At 36.8% G+C, this 22,281-nt stretch overlaps 1 protein-coding gene across 3 annotated transcripts in view; it reads right to left on the reverse strand.

Moving 5' to 3' along the window:
- Positions 1 to 15,765: 15,765 nt before the first annotated feature.
- zgc:109889 (uncharacterized protein LOC553542 homolog) overlaps positions 15,766 to 22,281 on the reverse strand; it is a 58,806-nt gene continuing 52,290 nt past the window's right edge. For all 3 annotated transcript variants that reach the window (XM_041778707.1, XM_041778705.1, XM_041778706.1), the window contains one exon: positions 15,766 to 21,845. In XM_041778707.1, the coding sequence (XP_041634641.1) occupies positions 21,688 to 21,845 (158 nt within the window). In that variant the 3' untranslated portion in view covers positions 15,766 to 21,687. The remainder of the gene's footprint in view (positions 21,846 to 22,281) is intronic.

Consider the following 22,281-nt stretch of genomic DNA (forward strand, 5'->3'; position numbering starts at 1 on the left):
GCAGGTCCTGTTGGCACACAGATATCCTGTATGCACAATGATGTGTGAGACTTGGTTAGTCACCTGTGTTTGGAGATGCCAGATGGGACAACAGCTTCGTTTTAGTTGGCCCTTTTCTACGTGATACTGATCGACATCAGTGCTGGCTTGGCTAATGCTAACATAGAAGCTTTGTTGCTGTTGTGCTGTTTATGCTCTTATTCCATCAATAAATCCAACTAGGTCTAACTTAAGAACTTCCTCCGGACTTGGATTAAACAGGAATTACTAGGGATGCAAGACAAAAGATTTTTGCCGATATCTTATATGTAGATATGTAAAAATTGATTTAGGCCAATACTGACATCAATACTGACCAAACATAGTTTGGAACAAAAACTTTAGTCCTTGAAACACATGTAAAAGAAGAAGGATGAAAAACAAAAATACTGATCTTGATATAGGTCCGTTGATCTTACCCAAAACTCAATGAACTATATACGCCCCATATTTACAGCCAATGTTTATGGACAATATAAGCCAATAATGGCAACCAATATAGGCCAATATTTACAGCCAGTATGAGCTGATATTCACAACCGATAAAGGCTTATATTTACAGCTGATATAGGCTGATATTTAAAGATGAGATAGACAGATATTCACAGCCAATATAAGCTGATATTTAAAACCAATATAAGCTGATATTTACAGCCAATATAGGTTGGTATGTACAGCCAATATAAGCCTATATTTACAACTGATAAAGGCTGATATTTAAAGATGAGATAAGCAGATATTCACAACCAATATATCTGATATTTACAGCCAATATAGGCCAATATTTACAGCCAATATAGGCTGATATTTACAGCTGATAAAAGCCTGTATTCACAACTGACAGGCTGGTATTTACAGCAGATATAAGCTGATTAAAGCTGATATTTACAACAGATACAGGCAGAAATTTAGAGCTGATATAGGCCTATATTTACAACCAATGAACGCTGATATTTACAGCCAACATAGGCCGACATAGACCAATGTTTACTTCATATATAGGTCGATATTTACACTTGATAGACCAATATTTTCAACTGTCCATGTCAATTACAGTGACATGGACGATATTTACAGCCGATATAGGGCAGATTTACAGCCAGTATCTGCCTTTATTTACAGCTGATACTGGTGGTTATTTACAGCCTATATAGGCAGTTTTTTTTACAGCTGATATAAGCTGATACTTAATCAGATACTGGCTGGTATTTACAACTGATGTAGGCCAATATTTTCAGCCAGATATTTGCACTTCTGTTGTAAATATTCGCAGTAATTCTTGTATCTGCCGATACCATACTAAACTTTTTTAAAGCTTTTATTTGCTAATACCGATATCATGCCAAGAATAATGTGAATACCTACAAAAAAATTGGAATCAATCTGTCGTGCAATTTCTACATAAAGTAGAAACTACAGAAAGAAGCTTAAATGTTTCTTTTTGCTTTTCAGGCTAGTATGTTTGAGTTTGGCTAGCATGTGAAAATATAGCTGTTTCAGACTAGCAAATTTATTTGCAGCTAACTCACGAAGCGTCACGAAACATATTGTTGATATTTTGATGTGGCAGGAAATGTCTTGCTAGTGACAGTCAAGGTCTGTAACTTGAAAATTTTAACTTGTTTCAGTTTGAAAACAGTACAGTGAAATATTGGATGCTGGTCTAGCTGGCTAGCATAAAAATGCTGATGCCTTGCTAGCATGTTGAGAATTAACTTTCAAAGCTTCCAGAAACATAAAGTAAAGATCTTAATTTTGACAACATTTAAAACATATCTAAATGCCGCCTGTTGGCTCTGCTATTCAACAGTCTGAGAGGGCTTGGTTTGGTTCAGTATGACCAGTGTGTTTTGTGTCATACTACAACATCTGGCCAGTCTAGTTCAGGGACCTGTCCCATACACAGAAATGCATACTATACCCCACTATACACTAAATATGGCGCCACATTTAGAGCAATGGGTTTAAAAGTATGTGGTTTCGGAATCAGCTCACATACTTGACTGTGAATATCAGCAGTTAGACGTCAACTTCATGGCAATTTCCCTTGACGACTATTTGATCCAAGTCTGGAGGGAATCTGGAACCTCAAAGTAAAAAATATCAAATCCAGCACCGCTCAGCTAAATGTAGAGTGACAGTAAGAGCTGAAGTTAGCATTGTTAGCGGCACTACGCAGCTGTATTTTAAACTGTCTGACTGTCCCATCTGGCCTGTCCTTCTAGCGATGTTTGAACAAATAATAACACTCATCTGTGAATATGCCACAACTCAGTCAACCATTCCTGGGGCAGGAGTGGAGCGACCACTCACTGTGTGCATGAGCGTAAAAGGATGTGTCTCCATGCGTGCGTATGTGTGGTTTCCCCTGGGATCATAGCCAATTGTAATGAACCATAACTCAACCAACTCTCACTGTAAACACAAAAACACAAATTGGTTTAGTCAGCCGCTATACAGGACTATAACTCCATTTAAAAAAAAAGAGAAAAATACTGTACAAGTGAGTGTGGGTGTTATTTTTATTATGCAATGCTGTACAGAAATGTATATTTTTGTAATGTTCATCAGGGCATGAGTTACAAAACATGGTCGCTGCTGTGAGCATGTAGTGAGTGTGAGTGTGTTTATTCCTCTTCTGTGATCTTCCTACAAAACAGATGTTTCTTTGGGGGGAAAAAAAGAGGTTGTGTGTTGGATATGCTGAAGAAGTGCCATATATTTTGACTTTCTAGTGTCTTATCTTTATGTTTGTGTACATACACGTTTGTCTGAGGTTTTATTCTCATGGTCAAGCCTGAAAATGTTTAAAGAACAACAAGAAAACTGCTCAACAATGTCAAAAACAGCAGCCAGGAGTAGGGCTGGGCTATAGATCCAATTTTGACATGTATAAATATATTTTTAAAAGGCATTTGGGATAAAACAATCTAGTTTAAATATTGTTAGCAAAAGCCAAATGATATAAAATCTGTTTGATAAATGGCAACAAAAGTAGAAGACTAGACTCCAACTATTTGGTAATGGATTGTTCTGGTTATCAAAAATTGCAGACTGTCTAAAAAGGGTGCCGGATTAGCTCAGTTGGTAGAGCAGGAACCCAACAGTCCATGACGCACTGGTCAGGGATTTGATACCTAAACATGGCGCTGCGTTCCTTATGAGGTCTGTACATCTCTGACAGCCACTCAAACGGATGGTTCACCTGAAACGTCACCTATTTCAGAAAGGAAGTGCTGAAATTTGCCAGTGAACATCATACAAGTTTTAGATTCTTGGACATGTCATTAACAATCTAATCCGTCTAATCCGAGATTAAACTATGTACAGACCCTTTAAGAAGTGGTTACATGAATGGTGGCTTGCTTTAGCTAACATATCTACGCTAACTACGCAATTAACATTACTAAGTAAGCCCATGTAGCTAAGTAAGCTTTAGCAAAAAGCACTTAAGCACACTTCGCTAAAGCCAACGTAGCTACTTAGAGTAGATGCGTAGCTGCTTTGGTAGCCTAGCTTTAGCTTCATTAGCTATGTAGCTACACTATTTACATAGCTCCGTTATCTATTGCTAAGTTTGCTTTAGCAATGTAAGCTTTAGCAATCATAGCTAAAGCCAACTTAGCTAAATAATTATGTAGCTGACGTAGCTGCTTTGAGAGCTTAGCTTTAGCTATATTAGCTATGTAGCTACACTAGCCACATGGCTCCGTTATCTATAGCTAAGTTAGCTTAAGTAATGTAAGCTTTAGCAATCATAGCTAAAGCCAACTTAACTACATACTTATGTAGCTTACGTAGATGCTTTAGCTGCATTAGCTATGTAGCTACGCTAGCCACATAGCTGTTATCTATAGCTAAGTTAGCTTTAGCAATTATAGCTAAGGCTTGCATAGCTAAATAGTTATGCAGCTGCCGTAGCTGCTTTGAGAGCTTAGCTTTAGCTACATTAGCTATGTAGCTACGCTAGCCACATAGCTCCATTATCTATAGCTAAGGTAGCTTGAGCAATTTAAGCTTTAGCAAACATAGCTAAAACTGACCTTATTAACTGAAGATCATAAACTTTCTGTGTTGGTTGATATCACAAATCATAAAATAATGGAGATTTTATTATTTTGAAACGTGGTATTGAAAGAAAACCACAAGGCATGGAAATGTTGCCAATATTAATGCACAATCAAAATAGTATGTAGTTGCTTGTCTGTGATTTTTTTATACCCAGAAACAATCTAGGACTACAGCCTGGCAGCTAAATGCCTCATTGAGGTAGATAATAGCCAGACAGAGAAAGAACAGTAGTGGGTCAAGAAGTAAGGAAGGTCAAATATACGTATGACCAACTCGAAAACAAAATGCCTCTATCTTCAGCTATCCCCGACGTGGCAGAACGCTAGGACTTCTTTTTTAATTGGCGTGTTATCAAGCAGGTTGTCATTTGATTTCATTAGTTATTTCTTGACTATATAAGATACAGTACTGTGCAGAACTTTAAAACCTATTCAGACCAAAAATTGAGCACCTGTGGATGTCCCAATGTCCTGAAGACACCAGCAGTCTCCAGAAGTGAAAATGCCTGGATAAAAAAGATGCCATTGAGCTTGACCTTGGCTGCTGAGGCGCCATGATAAATCCTTAGCACCCTATATACTTAAAACTTTTGCACATGACTGTATCAATCTTGTAGCTAAAAAAAAATGTGATATTATTTGTGTTCCACATTGCCCAGCCCTAGCCAGGAGCAGCTAATAATAATAGTAAAAGACAACAGGTTAAGAAAATGGACTTGACCTTGACATTGTTGATCTCTTCACTGAGCAAGCAGCAGAAAATTCTTTATTTCCTGTCATGCCAGACTCTTATTCTGTAGGCAGCAACAAGATGATATCAGTGTCTCTGTGATGTGTCTTCTTGACTCAAATTGCAGTAATCTGAGGTTTTTTTTTTTTTTCTACTTAAAGACGTGCACTAAATGACAGAGAACAGACAGGGGGGTGAGAGATTGCGTGCGTGACAGCGTTGTACGTCACAGAGTCAGGTTTCCAGTGACGTCATTTTAGTCTGAGTCGTGTCTAAGAGAGCAGGTCATTTCAAAGACACCCCCCTCATTTCTCCCTCCTCCTCGTTCGCCTTTTTACAACAGCCTTTTCTCTTTGCCATTGTTTCCAGCTAATCCTTCCCTTTTACCTTCATTTTCTCTGCCTTCACTGATAGTTATTCCTTCTGCTTGTCTTCTACCCACATCCCATCTTCTGCATCTCTTTTTCTGATTCTACCTTTTCTCTCAGTCCTCCGTCTCGTTCTCCAATCTAGCATTTTCTGTCCTCGGCCTGCAGGAAGCGAGTCTGCTTCTAAAAATAGTCGCAGATAAAAGAGTGCAGGAAAAAGAACAGCAGGAAAATAGAAAGAAAAATGAGAGGTAACTTTGCATCACCAGACGAAAACATCCGCTGCAACTTTTTTTTCTTTTCGTCTCATCTCCTTTGCACAAGCACGCATTCTTCCCTGTCTATTTTTATTCCTCTCCTTATGCATGATTTTTTTCTGAGCACAAACATCGACACAAATTCAAAGCAGGGTTCAGGGGTGAGAGCTTGCAGCAAAGGAGCAGCACCCAGGCTAGGCTAGGCTAGACTAAGCTAGGTTAACGACCTACGAGTTGGCAAGCAGAGATTGTCAATCAAAAAAAAACCACTACAGAGCTAATTTTCTACCGGACCGAGTATGGCCTTCATGGAAAATGAACATTGTTTTATGCATTAATGTGGTATGGATGAGGAAGCAGCGTGTGCACGAGCATCAAAACGAGCAAGGCGTTATGGGTAATGAAACTGTGATGTCAGAGACCTAAAGCAGTGTTCTTGAATCATGTTATTATTTCTTATTCTGTGTCCTCTTTAGTTTGTGTCGTGATAAAAGTACAAATGCACTTTATAAAGATGGACATGTTACACATTGCACTTGTAAATGTCGAATGTAAAACCTTAAAGAGAGAGATTTATTTTTACTATTGTAAATAAACAAGAAGAGAAAAAAGAGACCTCAAAAAAGTGGAGAATATTTGCCAAATAAAGTGAGAACAAAAAAAGAAAAAAGTTGTAATGTGGTGATTTTTATCTAATCTTGTGTTCGTGGGCGTTTGCGTGACATTATCGGCCCGTGGGTGTTCGTACAAGGAGTGGGGATCGTGAGAGTGTGTGAGTCAATACTGCAGGTCAGTGTGGTGTTAAAGGAAAGCCTGGGCATTAAAAAAGAAGCTGATGAATTATTAAACCACTCCCTGCTTGTGTAACAGGAGAGAGAGGGAGAGAGTGAGACGACTGAAAGTAAGAGGGGGAATCCAATCACAGCTGCACGGTAGAAAAAGACGGATTGAAACGCTGGAAAGCAGAGGAAGTTAACAGCAAAGAAATGTCAGAGAGAGGAAGGATAGTGATGGCTGACGCTTGTATGCTTCTAGGTAACTTCACATGCAGGACAGACTGTTTCATATATCCACAGAATGAGATAGACAGTCCTAATTCCAAAAAAGTTGGGACACTGCAAAATGTAAAAACAGAATGCAATGATTTTCAAATCTCACAAACCCATATTTTATTCACAGTACAACATGAACAACATACCTGATAAACTGAGACACTTCATGTTTACATGTGTGAGCACCCACGCCAGAGGCACTCATGCAACCCTAGTCCATCAGCGATGCAGGCTTTTGAACCGTGCTCTGATATAAGCTGGACAGTCCCTCTCTTCTTTAGTCCGCAGGATTTCCAAAAGGAATTTCAAATTTTGATTCACGTGACCACAGAACAGTTTTCCATTTTGCCTCAGTCTATTTTAAAAGAGCTTTGGCCCAGAGAGGACAGCGGATTCTGGATTGTGTTCACATGTGGCTTCTTCTTTAACATAAATTTGTGGACGGCACAGCTAACAAAGATTTCTGGAATTGTTCCTGAGCCCATGCAGTGATTTCCTGTGCAGACTTATGTCTGTTTTTAACGCAGTGCTGCCCCGTATGCCTGAAGATCAAGCACATCCAGGATTGACTTCCAGATTGTCCCGAAAAATGATCTCATATTTCTGTTCTAATTGGCCCATCAGTATGAGGTCTGCAGATTTCCTCTAGTATAAAAATGCAAACTTATCCTTGATGATTTCAGATATCCTTGTTGAGTCACAAAATTTGAAAAAATAAGGAGTAAAAATATTTAGATAAGAAGTCAGAAATGTGGGAAAAGAAATTAGTTTGTGTTTTAATTTCACATTTCTAATTTTACATCTCACAATTAGGACTTAAACTGAGCTTTTGACTTTTTATTTCGTACTTTGAGCATTTCAACTAATAATTTTGACTTCTCATATAACATTTTGAGCTTTAAGTTCATAATTCTAATTTTTAATTCATATTTTGACCTTTTTAACCAATTATTTTGTATTTTATCTCATTTTTTCAACTCCAAACTTTGACTTCATAATCCCATAGTTTGAGCTTTTACACTCACAACTGAAAATTTTGAATCATATTTTGACTTTTATTTTCATGATTTTGACTTTCTTTCTAATATTTTTGCCTTAAAAAAACATTATTTTTCAATTTCATGTTTTGACCTTTTTGAACTGGTGAATTTACTTTTGTCAGATTGTGAGCCTTTAAACTTATCTTTTTTACTTTTTAAATGCTATGTTTTTTTTTTTTTCATATTTTATTACTGGTGAAATGAGGTTGACAGTTTCTGGTTAAAAAGGTGACCCTGTTAGGCCCTCAGATTTGACCTGAACCCAGAATCCAGCCCCTGCTATGATTGAGTTTGACACCCCTGTTATAGACTGTAGATGGTGGGATATTTAAAGTCTTTGCAATTCTATAGTGAGGGACATTTTTTTTAATTGTTTGACAATTTTTAGACATAGTTTGTTGCAGGTTATTGAACCTCTATCAATCCTTACTTCTGAGGGATTCTGCCTCTCTAAAATGCTCCTTTTATACCCACTCATGCTGCTGTTTGCAATCATGTGATCCTGAATGTTCGTTGGGGGTCAGGAAGTGGGAGACAGCCATCAGGTACGAATGTGAATGGAGAAAAGTTAGTACTTTACAGCTCTAAACGAACCTCCCTGCAGCAGTTATCATCAGATTATTCCATACACACTGAATATGTTGCAAACATGCTTTTAATTGAAACCGTGATGTACTAACAACCAAATAAATCTTGGGTTAACACCAGAGTGATGATGAGCCTGTGCTATGAAGCGGCTCTTTTATGTTAGCCATGGTAGCAAGCTCATGTTTGAGTGCCAGTTTCCTTTCCTCAAACCTTTAATCCACTTTTAGAAAGCCAAACTGATAACAAATGAAGAGCGGTATGGGAGCCAAACAACCAGGTCTGCTGAGCTGAGCCAAATGATCTGAATCTCTAAAAAGAGACAGATTTCCTATCGCAACAAACGAGATAAGGACACATGGGTGAGATCAGAGTTTAATGTCTTAAGTTGGGACAAGACTGGACTGAACCAAACCAGCCCACTTTGTGGAAACGGACCATACATGAGCCAGGCTTTAGAGGGCTTTTTAATACTTGCTCTTTCTCTGTGAGTTTTTTTTTTTTTTTTTTTAACCTTTTTTTCATGAATATTTCACTACTTTCAGGACACAAAGGCAGCTTAAGAATTGAGAATGTTCATATTTTCCCTCTTTGATTGCCTCGTATATTTGTAAACAGCTCACAGCAAGGCCTTTTTGGTTGCGTTTCTACATGCAGAAATCACTACTTGCCCCCCAGCGGGAGTCCTCTGCTGCGGCATGATGCCATCGGCAAAGAATCTATAAAGAATCATGATATTCTTATACAAGATTAAAGGATGTTGGCGTTTTTATTCAGTAAAGTATAGTGGATCCTAAATATGACTGTCTGGCATTTGATACAGAGTAAATGGTTTAAAAATTCACATTTGAATCATGATCATAATATCTAAGTCTAAGTGTCTCCGGCATCTGTTGGTGCAGGGAAATAAAACCTGACATCAGAACATTTCTAGGACATACTAATGGGACAAACTACCACTTAAGCTTCTTGATGGCTAAAACAGCTGGAGATCTCAGCCATCACAACCTCTGACGCAAGTGAGAATTTCACCTTTAATCACTCAAATATGTGCGTCTGTGAAAGTGTCTAATGCACAAGCATGAGTCTGTATGTCTGTGAATGTGTGGGACTCCTTGACTCACCTCCATGCAGCTCCTACAAGGAGGATAAGAGCTCCACCATGTGGCCAGACCTCAGAACTGCGAGGACAGAGGAGGAGGGAAAAGACGCAGAATCCGCCCACGCACTCACCTCACTTCTTTTACGTCATTCCAGCAGCTCTGTGAGAAAGCACAAAGCCAAACCTCTCTCTCCTTTCTTTCTATCCTTACTGTCTCTATCTTCTCTCCCGCCCTCTGTCTGCCCCCCCACTCTCTCTCTCTCTCTCCCTCTATGACTCAGAAAGCTCTCTCCACCATCTGCTGCAGGATGCTGCAAATCACCTCTGTGTACGTGCGTGTGTTTGACAGCCAAAAAAGAGCACAGAAGGTGGTGATATTCCTACATCTGTTGTGTCTGACTCACACACCTCTTCTTCACCCTCATCTGAAATTTAAATGAGCCTTTGAGTGAAAAGATTATTTCCTCCATGTGGCCAGAAAATGACCCAAGGGTGCACTTAATGTGAACCACACTTCATCAGCAAATTATCCCTCGGCATGTTCAAGCTTTCCAGGAGTTATTTTAAAATACTGTCAAGTGACTTTAATGTGATGCCCTAGATTTCCCCCAAGCCTCGACAACCCGATGGTTTTACTGTTTTAATTAGTGAAAGAGCCTTCGTTTGGAGCAAAATCAGACGTGTAGCTGGAGTTTATTCTTATTTAATGAATGAAGACAAGGTCTGTGCTTTTAAAATAAAGATTTAAAGTATACTGCAGACTGGGGAGACACTGAATAGTCGAATCTTTGAGCTTCATTTAGCTGCCGTTCTCATTGCCTGTCTTGGTTTTAATACAAGATCATTCCATTGCAAAATAACTCATGCACTTTTAATCAATCTCCTCGGCAGATCCCCGGCAGAATCAAACTAAATTTTTTATCCATTAATCCCCCGACAGCACTGATCATCAACTGGCAGCCCGGGGGCCATATCAGGCCCCCCAAAGCTTCCTGTCTGGCCCCCAAAAGATCATAAATTCAGAAAAGACGGAAAAGAAGATGTTGTGGTTTTAAGAAAATCCCTTGGTGTTTAATGTCTGCAGCTGTTAAATCCATCCCACAAACAAATAAAGTTGAATAGTTTTAAAATGATTTAACGTTTAATCAGTTTTTACAGAAATGTACTTTTCAGTCATACTTATTGTATATTTAAAAATGATAAAATGGGTTGTTGATTGGCACAAAGAGACAAAAATTGGTGAAAAAGTGGTGAAAACAGGAAAGAAAGTGGTAAAAGTATCAACAAAGGGTTAAAAGTGTCAAAATAAGTGCAAAAAAAGTGATGAAAAGGGGTTAAAAAAGTGTCAAAATAAAATAAAAGTGGAACCAAGAGGATAAAACGAGAAGGAAAAGTGGTTTAAAAGGGGTTAAGAATGAGAAAAAAATGTGTTAAAGAGGCAAAAAATATCTAAAATTGGTTAAAAGTGGAAAACAGCACAAATAGCCTGGCAAAGTTGTAAAAAGGGGCTAAGGAGTGGCAGAATGAGTAAAAAGTGGCAAACATTGATGTAAATGTTGAAAAAATGTAATGAAAAGGGGCTAAAAAGTGGCAAAAATGCTGAAAGTGGGTAAAACATGCAGGAAAGGGGGTTAAGAGTGGTTAAAATCTTGCAAAAATTGGTAAAAGAGGAAAAATGTGGAAAAAAGTGTTAAAAATTGGTTAAAGGTGGCAAAAATAGTGCAAAGAATTAATGACAAAGGGTTAGAAAGTGAAAAATAGAAGAAAAGTAGCAAAAATGGATAAGAGTGGCTCAAAGAAGACAAAACATGCAGGAAAAAGTGGTTTAAATGGGCTAAAGAATTTAAAAAAAAAAAGTTAAAGAGGCAAAAAGTATTACTAATTGGTTAAAAGTGGCAAAAACAGCACAAGTTGCCTGGCAAAATGGGTTAAAGAGTGGCAAAATGGTGAAAAGTGGCAAACATTGATTTAAATGTTGCAACAATAATTGAAAAGAAATGTAATGCTAGAAAGTGGCAAAAATGGATAAAAGTGGGTAAAACATGCAGGAAAAGGGGTTAAGAGTGGTTAAAATCTTGCAAAAATTGGTAAAAGAGGAAAAAAGTGGCAAAAAGTATGAAGAAGGGGTTAAAAGTGTCAAAAACGGGGGATAGATAGGGATAGATCTCACTGCTAATGACTAAAAATGTCCTGCGTTTTGAAAGAAAATACAAATACTACTACAATAATATCTCAATCAGACCAAAATTTTTCTTTAATTTTTGTGGATTTGAAAGTCCGCCTCCCAGGGTCTCTGTCAAGAGTAAATCTGGCCCTTGTGCAGATGTAATTGATGACCCCTGACCTACAGTTATGTTTTTCCTTTTTATATAACTCAAAGTGACGCTATGCTTTTCATTCTACTCTGCTTTGCCTTTGATCTACACTTCACAGCCAAAAACAAAAGTTCAATCACGTTTTCTTGAATTTATACCATCAATGGATTCCAACTGACTAAAATAGATTGAAATCTGACACATTTGCAGTACTGTATGCAAGTTTTAGGCATTTTTGGGCTAAAAAATTGAGGCTGCAGTAAGACCTTTATGTAGCGAGTAAGCTACCCATGGGAACTAACAGCAGGGAAAGGATTGACACAACCCAGGTCGTGCTCTGGATGTCTTTGCATATTACCAATGACATGCAGTAGCCTCCCTGCATCACTCAGGAAGTGAAAAAAAAAACAGTAGGAGCAGTGGGGAATTTGTTTTGTTGTGCCCCAAAAAAGGAGCTGCCACTATGGCAGCTGAGACAGACAAAACAGCCGTTCTCTAGCTGAAATATAAGCGTGTGTAGTTGTGTTTTAATCTATAATATCCTAGAGTGCCATAGTACAGCATGCCCATGGGCGTCTGGCTGCTGGGGCCATTGAAGAGTCATGTGACTTTTTACTCTCCAGTCTGGTCTGCTCTGGTTTCCTTTTTACTTTAAGCTTTCTGTTTTGAGAATTAATGTGCAATAATATTATAAGGTCAGTGTAATGCAGGCATGATTAGAGAGAAACAGGATGAATTAAGTCTCATCATAGAATCAATTGTTGCCTAAAAGGCTAGAGGACAGATAAATGATTACTTGGCTATCTCTTATCAATGAGTGAAAATAAAGGACGTTTAACGATAACCTGACCAAAGGTAAAATCGACCAATCAGATTTGACCGTGTAAATCCTTAGAGCCGACACTGATACAGACCTCTGAAAGAAACGAATCAGCATCCATAGCCATCCAGCTGCTGCCTTGGTGCTCTGCCAACAAGCTTCTCTTAAAGTGTGTTTGGCAACAGACTTGCAGCAATTAGTAAACCATGTCTACTGTCATTATGTAATTTCCCTGATGTTGTTAGAGGCCTGACAAGGCTGAACATCTGTGATAAGTAACTGCAGACTGTTCTGTATTATACCTTTACAGTAGCTGAGAATTGGAAAATGTTGCTGCAGTGTTCGAATTGTGGGCCAGAATTTGGCCTCAGTCTACATGACTTAATACAGTGGTTGCTGCCATGTGATTGGCTGACTTGATAATTGATTAACAAGCCATTTAACAGGTGTACTTAATGAAGTGGTAGCTGATTAATGAGCCTGTGCAAACTCTCCACAGATTAAAGTTCACATTGTGGCTGTTATTAATTATTATTAATGGAGTAAATCCATTTGATTGTTAGTGCGTGTCCTGAAGGGTAGGCAGTGATTGAAATAAATTCAATAAACTAAAAATGCCAAACAACTGAGATTACACTGAATTACTATCGCCTACAGGCACTTGTGTCCCTGCTACTGATGTCGTGATGTTTGTGCCATTTTATAAATAAATAAAGTCAGTTATATTTTAGTCAATGACGAAAATTGCCTTTATCTCTCCACAGGAAAAGGACAATAAAAAAACATCTGGATGAGTCATCAGATACGTCAGATAAATCAAGAGAGCATCTTGTGTTTAAATAGGCTTATCTTAAGTCTTTATTCCAAGATTAGATCGGGATTAAATTTAGGCACAAGCAGGAAGGAAGAATGCAGGAACTATTTTGGTCCCTGTGACCTGAAAATCCATATTTCTGCTGCGTCTCTCAGACAAATGCACTCAGAGAAACGTTTTCTGATCATTAAGTGAGGTCTGCAGTGCTTTCTGTACTTTCCACTGACCTCTCTGTCGCTCCGTCTCACTGCTGTGTCACCATCTGTGTACCAAAATGAAGCCTCTCTCTCCAACAGCACCCACTGGTTCCTCCTCCACCCTGCCAAGACCCGGAGCAGCACGGCGCTGGAACCATCCGCGTTTGACACCGGTGGGCGTGTCGCAAAGCTGAGGAACAGAGTGACGATGGACGGATTTACGTCATCATTAAAAGATGACTGACAGTGGTGAATGAATGCTAATTTTTCAGTCACAAGGACTGGCTATTTTCTGCCAAGAAAACCTATTTTTAGACATAATCTAATTAGCTATAAGTTACAATGACAGGAGAAGAATGGATGCCTTTTACAGGGAAATGTTACAAACTGTGCTGGTAACTGACAACATAGAGACAAAGAATGATGTTTTATACATTAAAACGTCAGTTCAGCTGCTGATTCTTCATCATGAGTCTGTTTTATAAATGCTAAAGCCTGTGACAATGACGCACTCCACAACTTCAGAAGGAAGAGTGCAAGAAAAGAACAAGATCTGATCTCTAAAGAGAGCAGATAGAATATCTGCAAGAATATGTGTACATAAAGCTTGTTAAAGGAAAACCTCCTTTGACCATTATCATGTTTTAGCTCAGTGTTCAATTTAAACATCTTTTTGAAAATCAAAAAAAAAAAAAAAAAAAAAAAAAAAAGCCAAAAAAACAAAACAAAAAACCCTTAAACATTTCCCAAACTTTTCAGTAAAACTGGGAAAAAAGCCTCAATATAAAACACTCTTTCCAAAAAAATCCATGTAAATTCCTAAAAAATTTACTAATAAATTATCCCAAAACTCATGGGAAATTAAGGAAATTTTCAAAACAAATTTTCCTTGAAAATTCAGGATGCCTTTAATAGGAAATTCCTTTTATAATTTCCAATCAAATAAAAACAAAAATATTTCAAATAATAAAAACTCAATGAAAAATATCACCAAAATCCACAAATGAATTTCCCCCTAAATTAATGGAAAATTCTGGAAATTTTCCACACATAGTTTCCTTGAAAAATCAGGCAAGATTTCAGGAAAGGAAATTTCCTTTAAAATTCCCATTGAAAAAAAAAGAACTAATCAAAACTGTATGAAAAATGTGAAGGCAAATCCCATGAAATTTCCAATCAAATTCCCAAAAACTGACAAATATAAATTCCCACAAATCCGTGACATATCATGGAAATTTTCTGAACAAATTTTCCTTGGAAAATCAGGAGAGATTTCATAGGAAATTCCCTCCAAAATTATTATTTTAAAAAGTCATCAAATCTGTACAAAACATTTAAAGGCAAATTTTATGAAATTTCCAATGAAATTTCCCAAAATTGATTAAAAAAAATAAAAATTCCCGCAAATCCATGGGATATTACGGAAATTTTCCAAACAAATTTTCCTTGAAAACCAGGAAAGATTTCATGGTAAATCCCCCTCAAAACTTTCAATCAAATTCAAAATAGAATAAAAATAAAGTCATGCCAAATTTAAAGGCAAAGTTCACCCAAATCTCCAATCACATTTCCTTAAACACGCCCCAAACATTTTAGTGAAACTCTGAAAAAGCTTAAAGATTTCCCCAGATTCCAGAAAAAATCCTAAAAAATTTACAAGCAAATTCCCCTCCAAATTCGAGCGAAATTATGGAACTTTTTCAAACATATTTTCCATGACAAAACAGGAAAAACATATTAGGAATTTCCCTCAAAATTTCCAATCAAATAAACAAATGCAAAAAACCAAACAAACGAACAAACAAAACAACAACAACAACAACAATAGAAACAAATTAATTATCAAAACTCTATGAAAGAACATTAAATTTTCAAAGGACCACCACTCCCTACCCTCAAAAAACACGCCAACATATACAAACACATCCCCAAAACTTCATAAAAATTCCTGATAATTCTAAAGCAAATTCTCTCAACATTCCAAGCAAATAACATGAACCTCTGTGGAAATCCAAGACACTTATCTTAAAAAAATTCAAATATCAGAATAAATCAGTATGTTGAAGGAAAGCAAAAATGTAAAGCCCTAATATGAAAATAAATGGTCTCAGGAAGCTAAAAATGTAAAACGCTACAATAATATGAACTCAAACAGCTCACATATTCCATACTGTGATTATAGATCAATACAGAAATGATGATGTTACAGATATTCAGAGAAAATCAAACATGTCCACTCTTGTTCAGTCTTTTCCTTATGAGTTGGACGTTTAATAAATTAAAAGGTGTACGGCTGATGTACATCACTAAAGTTTGGCTAAACATTGCATGCAGATGTGAAAAAGCACAGGACCACACGTTTTGTTCACCATTTATTGTCTATAGTAACATGCATACTTGCTTACAGTTGGTTTTTAGTGTGCATTACACAGTTTTATTTTGTTCCATTGTCTATGTTATATTACCCCAAATGTACTTTACAGGCTTCCTTACCAAAAGTTTATACAACATGATTCATTTCTCACATTTTCAACACACAATGAAGTATTTTCACAAGCCAGTTGCCAAAGATTCACAGGATATGGTTGATATTAGTTGCCAAAATAAACAAGTATTGTGCCTTTTTTGTCTTAGGTTTGGTAATCATGGGAAAGAATTTCCAAGGTGGAAATGTTGCCAGAGCCAGCACAACAGATAAAATGCTCAGTTTACAGTCACAGCTTTACATTCTTTAAACGTCTAAAGGTTTTGGATTGTTGGATTAAATAAGCTGGACTCCTATACAGAATGAATAAACTGTTATTGATAAGTGTATTGTAATTTTTTCTTGTAACATTCTTGTAACAAGCCGTTCATTGTGCTTTACCACTGAATCTTTTTGTATAAGGTCTTTGACTTTTTTCTCAGCCATCACATTCAATGTGAAAATTTTGTTTAAAAAGTTTGTTAGGAGTTTACCTGGTGACTTAACGTTGAAATTCTTGTTTTTTTTACACTATTAAATAGTGATTTTTATTCTGATTCTAATTGTTTTTGCACATTTTAAAACCTGAACGATGAAGGTGCAACTCCGTAAGACCATTTGAGCGTCCCTGCTTGAAGGTTTTGTCTGAGGAAAACGGCCACAAATTGAGTTAGTAATTTCCAAAACAATCATGCAAATATCGTCCACTCTTTAATCCAGTTAAGTCTCCACCAAGTGCAGCTTTTAACTCACCTATTGTGCAGTATTTACGTACAAACCTGACTGTTCCTTGGCAATATCTCTTTAAAATCTTAGGAATAATTAAATTAGTATAACTAATATAAAATTAAAACTCCCATCTGTTTCACAATATATATTAAAACCATCTTGGACATACTATATGATTACACAATTTGCTAAGAGCATTGGACCTCATTCACCAACCACTGTTAAGAGGAAATTTGATTTTTAAATTCTCTCAAGCCATTTTAAGAAGTTTCCCGATTTCTAATTTCTTTGTAATAAAGAAGAAAGTCTAAGAACACTTCAGAGCACTCTTACAAGCTGATATGACAGGATACAACAATACATTTTGCACGTATTAGCCCTCAGATACCAAATTAAAAATGCCTAAAATAACATGACATTTTGAATTACATTTAATGTTTTTTTTAACAAACAAATGCATGACTTAAATGTGGTCAGCTTTTAATGTAATTATGTCGGTATACATATTGTTTAATGTAAGATAATGATTATAAATACAGATTTTTTTCAATTAAAAACTCATTTAAAATATTAAATTCCTACCTTCATACAAGGGTATTAAATTAGTATAGAATAAATGGGGGTTTCCATCATATTCATTTAAAAAAAGCCCACTTCCAACAGTTTTAAATTCTGTGAAAAGACCCTGCCCCCTTAATAATCTAATTTTTTTTTAACCTATCTGGATTGCAACCTTTTCTTATTATAGTGCAACACACTGTATCTCTATCTCTTATCTAATGTCCTTTACTAGTGCTAAGTATTATATAGCATAGGAGACTTCTGCGCCATGACTGAAGTTGCTGACTGAGTTAGACTGGTTGTTCCTGTAGGGAGCAACTTAAACATATTAAGGAAAATGTGATGAACTTGCTGACTTTAAATCCAAAATAGCTCTTTAAACTGCATTTTTCCATTACAAACATCTTGCTATGTTTGTTCTCACTCCTGCTGTGTTTGCACACAGCCCTGCAGTTCCCTACGTGGCGAAAACCAAGATGAATTAGGAAAAATGTGCACGAGCTTCAAACTTATGAGCCCATGATGCTGATCTTTTAAAGACCTACGTCATAAATCTGACTGGGTCTCAAATTTAAAACCAGTGTAAGAAAAATCTAAGGAAGGTGTTGGTGAATGAGGCCCATAATTATCTTGTGTTTTCAGGACAAAAAGATCTGGATTGAAAGGTTTAAATTTAGCCATTTCATACATTTTAAAAATTTGATGTAGATACAACTTACTCCTTTATTTGTCAAAGTTTTATTTGCTGTAACCACACATAATTACAGTAATTAAGCATTATAACTCACACCATAATGGAAGAAACAATTGCCTACACTCACATTTTCTTATGAGCAGGAAAGATAAAATCAGAGAGTTGATGATCTTAATTTGGTTTTTGTGACATGCTTGAGATAAGGAATCTTTAAAATTGATAAACGGACTTAAAACCAAACAATATATGTTAATATTATTGGATTAGATGGAGGCACAAACTTCTTTTACCAACAAAAATGGTTTGTTTTAATGGGAAACTGAAACAGTGCTTTGGCTCAAGATGAAATTCAGAATTGGCATATCTCTGAAGAAAAGGGTCATTTTTTTAAAAAACTGGCTTTTCTGACAACTTCATCATCGTGAACCTCAATCCTGGCCTAGCGTAGAAAACCCCCAAAATAAACCAAACTGAACAAGTCACTGCAGCACATTTCAAAAGTAAAACCACGTTATAAAAACACTACAGTCCAATCAGCTCATACCGAGGATTAGCCAAACCTATACTGAAAAACGAGATAGATAATATACTGTATATTACTGTTGCAAGTCTCTTACATGTATGTATTTATAGTCCAGGGGCTGCGTTCACAAAGCCTCCACAGACAGCGGTGCAGATCCAGGGTCGCATATGACGGCGTGGACGTGATCTTTGACCCCGGGTCTGGATGATGAGCTCTGTGAGTGCATGTCCAGTGTTGTTAAGTGTGGAAGCGTTTATATAAGACCAATACCACGGCACACAGTCACTGGCTGAAATGTTAGGCTTTAAATTCATTATGAAAGACTAAAAAAGACCAAAAAATAAAATATAAAACGTACCAAAGTAATGGCAGAAGCTGGCTCACTTGCTTTACTGTCTGATGCTGTGATATGGAGGCTGAATGATGGGTGGGTTGAGTTTCTGTCACAGATTGAACAGTGACGTTCTCTGAACGGGAGAGCTGCTGTTCATCACAATTAAAGGTAAGAGTTCAAGGTCTCTGCACTGACTTCATGAGAGTTTGGCTCTGACAGTTTCCTACTAATAACACGAGAACCAGCACCGTTATTATCTCTGTAAAGACCTGTTGCTCGCCTAGCTGTCTACTTCAACACTTGATTGTTGACTTTAAAGTTCTTTAAAGCTAGGGAAAGCTATGTCTAAGATGAAAACATCATTAACATACACAGTTCCTGACAAATAAAAGAAAAAATACATAAAGTTAAAAAGAAAATCGAGTTCAAAGCATTTTAATAGATGAAACCAAAGACGTTTGAATGCTGTTAGAGATAGATTTAACAAACACTTTGGGAATGTAATCTGTAATGTGTTTCTATAGATAATAGTATTTTGATCTCTAATGGAGTTGCAAAAGGATTTAATAGAAATAAAATTAAATATGATTTGGTAAACATTTAAGAGAATAAATATAATAAAAATAATCTCCCTACAGCTATTGAAGCAACTCCAAAAAAACAAAAAAAACAAAAAAAAAAACAATACTGAGATGGAAAAAAAAAATCATCAGGAATGACTGTATGTTTCCACCTGTCAGCCATTACTAGCAAATATGATGCATGTTCAAACGTGTATTCATCAGTCCATTCTTGAGAAAAATGGCTGTTTTCAGGGGCATTTTTTGGTTTTAGGTGTTTTGGGAGTGTTTGGGTTTTACATAGCATATAAGCGTCAAACCCAGTGACAGCCAACATGACAATCACAGAATTATTCAGCTAAAATATCTCAATCGCCCCCTTGTGGCCAGCTGTGATATACAAACTGATCTTACTGTGAGAGCCTGAAATTATGTACATTTGAAAGGAAAAAAATTAAACAAAAATATGTTAATTAGACCATTTCAAAAATGTAGTTTATTTGAAAGTTTGCCCCCCAAAGTGCCTGTATGTCAAATAAAATTTTCAACCTTTTTTTTTTTTCTTTATATTTTCATCAGATGTTTGCAAGAAAGAATTTGCAAAACAAATATCTGATTCTGGAGAAAAAGAACAAAACATGCTCCAAACGTAACTTTGTACTTTTGATTTATTTCTTTATTTTTTTGATTTATTTCTTTATTTATTTTGATTTATTTTCCATTATTTAATAATTTGAAATGGAGATTTGTGTAGGCTGAGGTCTAAAGTAGCAGTTGTGAGTAGGAACTAATTTTTAATTCTACATTTTCTTTCCCAAAAACTTTTTTGGCCATTATATTTGGATTTTTGTCAACTTCTTTGGAAACACAAAAATGTATGTATTTATTTTTTTATCTCAATGATTTAAGATGAGTTTTAGATTTTCAGTTATCTGATACTGGTATTCAGTAATGATATTTAAAAATAAATGCATTTTTTTCATGCATTCTTTCACTCATCTAAGTATCTTATCCCTGAATTTTATGATTTTATATATTTTCTTAAATATTAACAAAACTAAACTAATCATTTTAAATAAATGTGTTAGTACTTCTTTAGATTAGCTGGTATATTAACAAATAAGAAATAAAATGAACTGAGGACAAAGCATTTTTCATGAAATTAAAAAAAACATCATCTGACTGGGCTCATCATGGGGATAAAAAGAGATGGAGATTATAACTTTTATTACATTTTAAATTCTCAAATTTTTTTTGTGCCATTTTGGATTTTCATTTTACTGACTTTTTGTTTGTATATAGACTTTCATTAACAGGTAGACTGAAGATTATGATATGGACTCAACTACAGAAAAAGGAGCTTGTTGAGGATTGGAAAAGAAATACGAATAAAAAAAAGTAAACAAAAAAGATTTATATGGAATATATTTTCTTCAGGATTTTATTCTGTATTCCTCTTTATTCTTTGAACAGAATCCAAATCAAATTTGACCTTTTCATGTATCATTTAAAGAGTGTAGGAGTACACACAGGTGGGATTTTTTTTGTTAAAATTCAAAAGCTCTCGATGTTTTCTTTTCCTGAACTTTTAAGTTATCAAACAATTAAGATTCTAACTGTGTGTTCATCTGCGACCATTTGAATAACGGTTCACAGTACAGAGATAGTACTGGTGCTGATTCTGTTGTCTCATGTCTATTAAAGTAACTAATAAAGCAAACTCTCATGACGTCAGTGCAGCCTGTAAAGACGAGTGCACGTGTTTCTCAAACAGGCACGGCCTGGCGTGGCAGAGCGATCCTCCACAGAGCTATTTTTCCCTGATTTCCCTGACTTGTTTTCATAAATTCTTTCTCAACATTTGGCAGATAAGTTAAGATTGCACTATAATTATTTCTTCTTGTGCTATATCAAGTGTTTTGTAAACACATTAAGCCCCCTTACTCACCGGGGGTCCACCCACCTACAGTTTGAGATCATGTAATATTGCTAATAATTATCACTCAAGTATGTAGGGAGGGAGACGATGGTGCGTTTGTTTTCACAGCTGAGTGTTAGTGGTTAAAAATGAGCAGACGGGGGCGGGAGGGTGTTAAAATTGTGTGAGTGTGTGTTTATTGCGCCATACACACAGGGTGGTTAGACACACAAATCTCTAGGGCGTCATTCGTAGAATAGGCGTCATCAGGGGAAACAAAGCAGGCTAAAATTACCAGCTTGTTGCCGTTTTAATGTTCAAAAGGCAGCAGAATGGAGATGTACCTATGTGTGAATGCATGTATGACTGCGTTTATGGATTTTTTAGTTTAAATATCAATCATGTAAAGTGAAACTAACAAAAACCCTTCATTTCAACCCCTGCACGTCAAAGTTTCTCTCCCTCTGATTCCCTGTCATCACCACCTGCCAGGCCCCCGTCTCTTCAGATGTCTTTTAGTCAGACCACTCGTTCTCGTCGAGCTCGGAGTCGTCGTCAGACTCGCTGTACTCCACGGCGATACGGCGGGACAGGATTGTGGCCACGTCGTTGCCGACGGGCTCCCTCTTGGCCTCCTGCTCCCTCTGCTCCTGCACCTTCCTCAGCTGGATACCTGGAGGAGACGAAGGGAGGGTGGAGGGGGAGGGATGGAGGGGGTGAGCAGGGCCGTGACTTAAAATTCTGGGGTCCTGGGGCAAAAGGTCAGCAATGGCAGTAGAGCTCTCAGTCTTCAGTTACACTGATAGTTGTGAAGTACAGACGCACAGCCTGAGAGTCACATGGCAAACTTCCTCTGGTCACCTGTTACCTCTACGTAAGGAATCTTTTCAATAAAACCAAAACTCCACAACTTTTATATACTTAACAGTGTACCACTCTGTACTTTATATGCAGGATTATGACCCAATGGAGGAGAAAAGCGGTTAAAGAGCGGCACTGCCAAGTGTCTGCTTCACACAAGATTTTATAATTTTTTTCAAATTTTCTGTTTTTGTTCAGAGTTGTAATCCCTACTGATGTTTAAGTTGCATGCAATTGTCCATTTTCTT

This window comes from Cheilinus undulatus, linkage group 22, assembly GCF_018320785.1.
Source record: "Cheilinus undulatus linkage group 22, ASM1832078v1, whole genome shotgun sequence".
NCBI lineage: Eukaryota > Metazoa > Chordata > Actinopteri > Labriformes > Labridae > Cheilinus > Cheilinus undulatus.